Source organism: Ochlerotatus camptorhynchus, unplaced genomic scaffold (genome assembly GCF_037179485.1).
Source record: "Ochlerotatus camptorhynchus isolate MF236.1 unplaced genomic scaffold, CSIRO-AGI_Acam_v1.1 ptg000128l, whole genome shotgun sequence".
NCBI lineage: Eukaryota > Metazoa > Arthropoda > Insecta > Diptera > Culicidae > Ochlerotatus > Ochlerotatus camptorhynchus.
This window is the reverse complement of record NW_027040618.1, coordinates 1,671,821-1,681,697: the sequence shown is the minus strand read 5'-3', so window position 1 is coordinate 1,681,697 and position 9,877 is coordinate 1,671,821. Positions and strand designations below refer to the sequence as shown.

Sequence of the window (9,877 nt, the reverse complement as noted above, 5' to 3'; positions counted from 1 at the left end):
CGTTGAAAGAGAACGTTTTCCGGCAGATGCAAGAGTTCGTAAGCAAGGGTTACATTCATAAAGCCACAACGGACGAACTCGAAGATGCGAATCCTCGCAGAATCTGATACCTCCCTGTGGGGGTTGTGACCAACTCGAAGAAACCAGGGAAAATACGCATCGTTTGGGACGCTGCTGCCAAGGTGGACGGAGTTTCACTAAACAGCATGCTGCTAAAAGGGCCGGACCAGTTGGTGTCGCTGTTAGGAGTATTGTTCCGCTTCCGGCAGTTCAAGATTGCGGTGTGCTCTGACGTGAAGGAAATGTTCTTGCAGATTCTGATGCGCGCGGCTGACAAGCATTCACAGCGAATCCTGTGGCGTTTGGATCCAAGTCAGGACCCGGAAATATTCCTGGTAGATGTTGCAACGTTTGGGTCGACATGCTCACCAGCGTCGGCACAATTCGTGAAAAATACGAACGCTCGGGAGCACAGTGTTCGATATCCCAGAGCAGCGGAAGGAATACTGCAGAGCACGTACGTGGACGATTACCTCGATAGCTTTGGGTCGGAAGAAGAAGCTCTTCGTATTTCTGAGGAAGTACGTCAGATTTTCCGGAACGGTGGGTTCGAATTGAGGAACTGGATCTCGAACAACGAAGGTGTTCTGGAGCACCTTGGGGAGACTCAAGCAGCTACCAGTAAAAGCTTGATAACTACGAGCACCACTACTGAACGTGTGCTCGGGATGTTGTGGGACCCAGTAACGGACGAACTATCGTTCAGCACTCGAATGAGCGATGAAGTTCAATCTCTCCTGGAAAATGACAAAATACCAACGAAGAGGCAAGTGTTACGCTGCGTCATGACTCTGTTCGACCCGTTGGGTTTATTGGCCACATTTCTGATCCACGGCAAGATTCTGGTGCAGGACTTGTGGCGCGCTGGAACCGCATGGGATGAAGAAGTCGGTGGAAATCAGTATGGAGAATGGTGAAGGTGGATCAAGATGATTTCGTACATCGCGAACGTTCGCATTCCTCGCTGCTATTTCCCAGAAGCGTCAGCCCGTTCGTATGAAGTTACTGAACTTCATGTCTTCGTAGATGCCAGTCCGCTTGCGTATTCCTGTGCGCTGTACCTGAGGACAATCACCGCTGACGGCACACCCCAGTGCACACTGATCGCTGCAAAGGCCAAAGTAGCACCACTCAAGCCAATGACTATACCGAAGCTGGAACTTCAAGGATGTCTCCTGGGAACAAGAATGATGAAGTTCGTGCAAGCAAACCACTCCATTACCATCAGAAGACGAGTCTTGTGGACGGACAGCTCCGTCGCGCTTTCGTGGATCCGCGCAGATCCTAGAAATTATCGACCGTTCGTGGCCAACCGGGTCGGCGAAATTCTCGAAAATACAACAGTCGATGAGTGGAGATGGGTTCCGTCGGGGTTTAACGCAGCAGATGAGGCAACAAAGTGGGGAAGTGGACCTTACTTCAGTAGTGACAGCAAGTGGTTCAACGGACCGGAGTTCTTGCGCTTCCCGGAACATGAATGGCCGAATTCTACGGATCTAGTCGTGGATACGGCCGAAGAAGTTCGATCGTCAGTACTCTTTCACGCAACTTGGGAACCTGTGATCGCCTACGAGCGTTTCTCTAAATGGGAGAGGTTGCAGCGTAGTATGGCTTACGTGCTACGATTCATTTTCAACGCGACCAAGAAGGGAGAAAGACGCAGTGGTCGATTAACTCAACCTGAGCTGGATGATGCCGAAAATGAAGTCCTGAAGCAGGTCCAAAGAGAAGCCTTTGCGGATGAGGTAACGACGCTTAAAAATAATCAAGTACTACCGGAGGACAAGAAGGAATCGATTGACAGATCGAGCATCGTTTACCAACTGATGCCAATGATGGATGAACGGGGTTTGATGCGCCAAAACAGCCGGATTGCAGCGGCGAAGGATATTCATCACAGCGTGCGCTTTCCAGTAATCCTGCCAAGAAAGCATCGGTGCACGGAACTTCTGGTCGCACGCTATCATCGGCTCTACCGTCATGCAAACTCCGAAACGGTAGTGAACGAAGTACGCCAGCTGTTCATCATACCGAAACTGCGATCGGTGGTAAAGCAGATTGGACGAAGCTGCCAATTCTGCAAAATTCGTAAGGCACTCCCGACTATTCCTCCGATGGCACCACTGCCACCAGCACGGTTAGCCGTACACGACCGTCCATTCAGCTACGTAGGAGTGGACTACTTCGGCCCATTGTTAGTCAAGCAGGGCCGCTCGAATGTGAAAAGGTGGATTGCGCTCTTCACTTGCTTGACTGTGCGCGCCGTTCACCTTGAAGTGGCATACAGCCTATCAGCTGCGTCATGTATTTGCTGCATCCGAAGGTTTGTCTGTCGCCGAGGATCACCGGTGGAGTTTTTCAGTGACAATGCTACGAACTTCCATGGGGCTGAACGACAGCTCCGTGAGCAGATCAACGAAGGAGTATCAGCAACGTTCACCAGTGCTAACACGAAGTGGACCTTCATTCCGCCAAGCGCTCCGCACATGGGCGGTGCATGGGAGCGACTCGTCCGTTCAGTGAAGACGGCGATAGGGGATGCGTACCGCGAAGGAAAACTCAACGATGAAGAGCTGCAGACCTTGATCGTGGAGGCAGAGGGCATTGTAAACACCAGACCACTTACGTACATACCACTTGATTCAGCGGAATCAGACGCTCTTACGCCGAACCACTTTCTACTCGGGAGCTCGAATGGGGTAAAGCAGCCAAGCGTGGGTATCGAAGTTCAACAGCGGGCTTCTCGGGACTCATGGGACCGCATCCAGCGACAACTCAACCGGTTCTGGCAACGCTGGCTGAAAGAATACCTGCTGGTGATTCGGAAGCAGACTAAGTGGTTCGACGAAGCTCGACGTGTGGAAGTGGGTGACCTTGTGCTGATAGCAGACGAAGGCAAGCGGAACGGCTGGGTGCGGGGCATCGTGATCGAATCGATCAGGGCACCAGACGGCCACGTTCGCCAAGCTATGATCAAGACAACGAGAGGAGTTCTTCGTCGACCGGTATTGAAGTTAGCGGTTCTCGACGTTAGGAATAGCAGTGCGGTCATGGAGTCCAGTGGACCGCACCCGGAGGAGGATGTTGCCACAGGGGCACTTGCTCAACCGCCCGGCGAACTGGCAACCGGTCCAATCAACTGTGCCTAGCAGACCGCCAGTCTATGTGCGACGGGATGATCGACAGCATAAACGTCACCTAAAAAAAGACGTCATCCTTTGAGTCAAGCAGACGAAGAATCACGCGGGTGAAAAGTATTTTTCTTAAACTAGTGCCTAAATAGTTCGTTTCTTAATCTAGTTTCCTATTGTTGCGTACGGTAAATAATCCCAAATCCACAGGGTGAATTTAAACCTAATTATACTGATTTCTACCTAGACTAACACTAAAACTAGGACTAAAGCTAAGTTGGACAGCCAGTGAAAAGGCCTGTGAAGGAAGGGCCACTGATTTGTAAGTGGTAACCTATAAATCTAAACCTACATTGCTAAACTAACCCTAACTTAAATTTCTAGTTTGAAGCGATCCTAAAAGGAAATAAACGCTGTTCAATAACAGTGCCGCGCCTTTTTATTTGGCCGTCCCAACACTCTTTTTTGAACGGGTTTGAGCAAAAAAATAAATATTTCAGACATAACATTTGGTAACGGCATAAAAGCATTTGTAAACAAACTTTTGAAGGCCCTTTACACGCGAACCAAAGTACGCCCACGCAAACCAACAACATCATCGGATAGAGGCAACTATCACCTTTCCAAAATTGGCATTGGTACTTTGGTTCGCGTGTAAAGGGTCTTAGAGAGATTGTTTACAAATGCTTTTGTGTCGTTATCAAATGTTATGCCTGGTTTCAGTCAAAGATGGCTTTTAAATTTATTCACCTTTCCATAAGTACCGTTGGATTTGATAATGAGCCACAAATTATTGAGATATTGTTTAAAATCTAACACTGCTTCTTGATTCTAAATTCGTCCTACGAGTTTCAATTCCGTCCAAACGCATTGAAACGCCATTAGATTTTCTTCGTCCTACGGATAAACGTAGAAAAAAGGGGATTCGCTAGGAGCGCTTCTTTTGTTTTGAGAACAATGAGCGTAAACATTTATGCGCTCTAATAGGATTTATGTTGTAGCTAATGAACTAACGCATCGGAACAAACTTATTATTGATTTATGCACGGTGAAATCATTGATATTATTGATATTTTCTGATCGATAGAACGAAAATGGGTGATTACGATGAAGTAGCGCTCTACCCTATTTAAGAAACCATTTTTTTCTTGGTTTGTTTTCCGTTGATTTGGTTTTTCATACTGAGTACCAACCAATCCTACCGGCACCAGGGATGTATCTCCCACACCAGGAACCTACCTATCGACCCATCAACTAATGGACCGGGGACTAACGGCTTTACTTCCCTTCCGAAGTAAGGCTTGATCAGAGATGCTTCAGAAAATCCTGGTGGCATCGACTGGGATTGAACCCAGGTCCTTTGGAGTGAGAGGCTGTCACGCTTACCACTATGCCGCCGGTGCTGCTTTTTAAGAACACATGACCAATGTCGATCTGGAATGCCCACGGCTGCTTTTATTAGGAGGGCCCTAATATTAATTAGTTTCAAAGTATGAATTACAAAACTTTTTCAAAATTGAGCAAAATCTCGCCAAGTGAAATAGCGAGGTCGGTGAGATTTTTCTGAGGCATAAAAACCTCTGGTCACGTCTTCCTTCGGAAGGGAAGTAAAATCGTTGGTCCCGGCTCATGTGTCTTGAATGGGTGCGATATCTTCCTGCACTTTCGAATGCCGTCAATGGATGGCAATCAATGACCGTCGGTGATTGGCACTAGATTGCGTAAGAGACCGACGTTAAATAAAAGAAAGAAGAAGACCTAACCTACTTTATACAAATGGTTTGTCAAAGCATATTCAGATATGTTGCATTTCTACACCTACCTCATCAATTTTAAAATTTAATTTAATTTTGGAACCTTTGCCTCTTGGTGGAGGTCTGAAATTCCTGTGTCAAAAGGACGATCAAGAACCATCCTCAGCACTCTATTGTGAGCGACCTGGATTTTGTTCTTGTGAGTATGTGCACATGATTCCTACACTGCCACTTTGTTCACCCTTCACCTTGAGAGGCGGGATCTGCGGCAAACCAGCGGATACAGACACCTAACCAAGTTGGAACACTTAACTACGGTTATTTTCTACATGCGAACGGAAGAGGAGCTTACTTCGGCAGACCACTCAACCCTTGTGCCATCCATGATTACAGTTCAAGATGGTGCCGGTTTTAGTTTGGGGGATTATATGTAGAGGAACATGATTGGAACAGGTGTTTGCATAATCAGTAAAGACGTTAAGGCATCGTTGAAGCTTGTTCGTTATTTCACGAGGCATCCCTCCTTTGAAGCAAAGGGCGCAACAGACTTCCTTGCAGAACACCTGCTGGGACGCAAAACGTGTCTGAAAGACAACTATTCACCGGTACCTCAAACGACCTTTGCTGAAGGTAGTTGCGGGTGATTTTAACCAGATGTGGGTAAATGGGAGGTTGAAGTTACAAAGCTTGTGTACAAGTTCGTTATACCAGACATTGTCAAACGCCTTTTCAATTTCTAGCAAGGCCATGACTGTGAACTTGGATACAGCTTTGTTACTTCGGATGTTATTCATCACCCGTACTAGCTGATGATTGGTGGAGTGTACCTTTCTGAATCCAAACTGTTCCGGAAGGAGAATGTTGTTTTCCTCGTCAAACTTGAGCAAACGAGTGAGAATGAGTTTCTCAAACAATTTGCTCATCACTGAATGGAGGCTGATCGGTCTGTAGATTGAGGGCAATGTTGGATCTTTACCGGGCTTGCGGATTGGTATGATTTTTGGTACCTTTCAGATGCTTGGAAAGTTGTGCAGCTCCAAGCATCTGTTGAAGATAGCGACAAAAAATTTTTTTTTTTTAATTTTAAATTTTAAGTTGAATATGCCGTCAAAGCCGGGAGCCTTCATGTTCTTGGTGCATTTCATCGCTGAGCAAATCTGTTGAACTGTAATCTTATCCGCCGGAGGCATGACACAAGGGGAGGCATCTAGGTTTTGAACGCATTGTGCAACCTGATCTTCGAGCGGACTTTGGTTAGTCGAGCCAACCAAATGCGATGAAACGACTTGCTCGCCGATTGCAGTTGCTTTCTCCCGTGGGGTAATTAAGAGCCGATCGTCATCAGACTGAAGAAGATGTCCTGGAATACCTCCACGAAACCTTCAACATCGAAAATTCTACGGTGCGCTGTGTGAAGCTGGTACCTAGCGGCAAACAAGTCAACGAGCTTACCTTTGTCTCCTTCAAAGTATCCGTTTCACCCGACTTGGAAACCACTGTAGGGGATTCATTCTACTGGCCTGATGGAGTAAATGTACGTGAATTTGAATCAAAAAACGACGCGGCTCCAATCAACCTACGACCACCAATACTTCCACAATAAGTTTATCGATACACTCTACATCAACTACTCGCAACTCTACGCAACTTTCATCTACTCTGGGACGCAACGGTGTTCGCCCTATGGAAGCCACCGATCCTCTCACCACAGTCGTGCCTTTCCTGCCATCGTCCATCAGTCGTCCCGGCCCTGTGTGTGAGTTTGGAAACGTGGTCTTGGACGATTGTAGACAGCTTGAACAAATTGTTGTACGAGTAACACTTCCTCACCATTCGCTGTTGATCATTGGCATCTATCTTCCCCCGAATTCCGACGCAAGTTTATATTCGGCTCACGCTACGGCTGTCCAGAACTTATCGGATCGTTCGTCGGACAATGACATTATTCTACACTTCGGGGACTACAATCTTCCTCATCTGCAATGGTGCTTCGATGAGGACGTTAATGGGTTTATACCTTCGAACGCTTCCAGTGAACAAGAAGTCAATCTCACCGAATCCATCTCTGCGTGCGGGCTGGTTCAAGTGAATTCTTATACGAACCCGAACGGTAGACTACTAGATCTAGCATTCACGAATTCTCCAGATGTCATTGAAGAACTGCGGCGACCACTTCCACTCTTATCCACCGACGCCCATCACCCACCGTTTATTTTACTAGTGGATGTGCACAGCGTCATCATAAACCACCAAATCGACGCGGATTCGGATACAAATGACCCAGATTTCAGGCAATGCAACTTTGATTCACTTAATGCCGCGTTTTCGTCGATCGACTGGCAGCTTCTTCTACATGAACACACTGTTGATGCAAACGTTATCTTGTTTTATGACAAGCTGTATGAGATTATTCACTCAATTGTTTCTCGTCGCCGTCGTATTTCAAGTTACGTCAACAGGAAGCCTTGGTGGACGGCTGAATTGCGAAATCAGCGTAATAGACTGAGGAAACCACGCAAACGATATTTCGCTGATAAATCGAACGAGAACAGAGATTTCCTTCATCTAATTGAATTATCCTATAATGAACTTCTCTCTTCAAGCTACCATGTATACATGCGTAAACTTGAATCCAACCCAAAACAAAATCCGTCGATGTTCTGGAGGTATGTTAAAAAGCAAAAGGCTAGCAATCGTGTACCGAATAACGTTATTTACGGTGATTCCATGGCCAGCACACCTGAAGATGCTGCCAATCTTTTTTCGAAATTTTTTCAAAGTGTGTTCTGTTCAACTTCTCCTGTACCTCGCCCGGATTGTTTCCAACACGTGCCATCTTATGGTATCCACCTTCCAATCTTCAGTTTTTCTTGTGACGAAGTGTTAAGTACGTTGGCTAAATTAGATGCTTCGAAAGTAGCGGGAGTCGATGGTCTGCCACCGATATTAGTGAAGAACTGCGCTGCATCTCTGGTTGAACCATTGACGTTACTGTTTAACTGTTTGTTAGAACAAAAAACGTTCCCAAGTTTATGGAAAACCGCGTCAATGATTCCTGTACACAAATCTGGCAGTTTAAACAATGTGGTAAACTATCGAGGGATTTCAATTCTCTGCTGTCTGGGAAAGGTTCTCGAATCACTAGTGCATAAGGCCGTACTGAATGCAGCGAAACCGATTATCTCTGAGTATCAGCACGGATTCATACCACACCGGTCTACTACAACCAACTTACTGTGCTATACCAACGTACTTTTCGAAAGCGTTCGACACCGTCCCGCATGCCTATGCCACAGAAAAACTGAAACACATGGGATTTCCGGATTGGATTGCGGACTGGATAAGGTCATATAAAACGGGTCGAAAGGCATTTGTGCAAGTGAACTCGTCCCGTTGCAATACGTTCGACATACCATCTGGCGTACCACAGGGTAGCGTGTTAGGACCTTTGTTCTTTGTCCTCTTTATTAATGACCTGTACCTTCGAACATCCTCTGGAAAGCTCCTTTATGCTGATGACCTCAAAATCTTCAGAATTATCGCGTCTGTACTCGATTGTATTGTACTGCAGGCTGACATCGACGTAGTGTCAATCTGGTGCAAAGAGAATGGTATGAGCGTGAACATCAATAAATGCAAAACGATCACATTTAGTCGCTGTTTGTCAACGCTCACTCACCAATATCGAATTGACACTACTCCGCTAGAACGTGTGCAATTTATTCGTGACTTGGGAGTTATAATTGACTCTAAACTTAGATTCAGCGAACATGTCTCCACCATGACAGCAAAAGCTTTCTCCGTACTCGGGTTTATTCGTCGTAATGCTTCTCAACTAACCAATGTGTACGCATTAAAATCACTCTTTTGTGCTTTAGTGCGCAGCATTCTGGAATACGCTGCCCCGGTTTGGGCACGATATCACACGTCCCAGGTGATCCGCATTGAACGTATACAAAAAATGTTCATACGATGTGCACTCCGGAACCTACCGTGGAATGATCCCGTGAATCTTCTTCTGATAACCGACAAAGGTGCCGTTTAATCAACTTAGAGTTGCTATCAGTGAGACGGCTGAGATTGCAACAATTGGTTGTATTCGACATCCTGATGAACAACACCGACTGTCCAGATCTTCTACAGGAAGTTATGCTTAACGCACCTCAGCGCCAAATACGAAACTCTGCCCTTATTGTCATTCCCAGTCACAGGACTAGTTATGGGTTTAATAGTCCGCTAAGTTCCTGTCTTAGAGCTTTTAATGCTGTTTGTGATGACTTCGATTTTAATTTAACTAGGCTCTGTTTTAAAAATAGGTTAAGAGTAAATGTGATAGGTTAAGATTAGTCTGTCATTCCACATCGAACGCTCGACTGTTTCGGTCAAGTATTGCTTGCACTCCGTAATCGGTACTAGTTTTTTTCCCCTATTGAGGTTTTTTTTTTCAATCCGCTTTCATACTGAGTGGTGTTGTAGTATACAACAGTGCAGTGAGCATCGCGGAATTGTAATTGCCGCTCAATCGTTCGAGAAAGGAAGCAGTCATTTCCGGCCGAGTCCGGCAGATGAGCTGTACATCTCTAACCAACAAGTTTCATCGCATCACGAAACGGCAAACTCAAGGTCATCGAGTTCACCAGCCGGCGAGCCAGCCGGTGCTTTGTTGCAAACACTCGAGGGCAACAATAGAACGATCATCACCATCATTCTCACATCAGGATAGATCATCGTCATCAGCCACACTCCGTGCGCTTGTGTGGAGAGTTAAGTAACAAACGGTTATCTTCCGTTCTCCGCAACCTGATTAATCTCCATACAGTGTTGATTAACCTTTCTGACACCTTTTTGTTTTTTCCTGAAAAAATTTTCATTTTTTTTTCTCTTTTTTTCATTTACTGTTTTTTTTTTTTGCAAGTTGATTAATCTCCCTAT

At 45.9% G+C, this 9,877-nt stretch overlaps 1 protein-coding gene across 1 annotated transcript; it reads left to right on the top strand.

Moving 5' to 3' along the window:
• The first annotated feature begins 989 nt into the window (after positions 1 to 989).
• On the top strand, positions 990 to 3,626 carry LOC135700089 (uncharacterized). Its single transcript, XM_065220479.1, has 2 exons — positions 990 to 3,379; positions 3,439 to 3,626. The coding sequence occupies exon 1, from the start codon at positions 990 to 992 to the stop codon at positions 3,207 to 3,209; it is 2,220 nt and encodes a 739-aa protein (XP_065076551.1). The 3' UTR covers positions 3,210 to 3,379; positions 3,439 to 3,626.
• Positions 3,627 to 9,877: the final 6,251 nt, after the last annotated feature.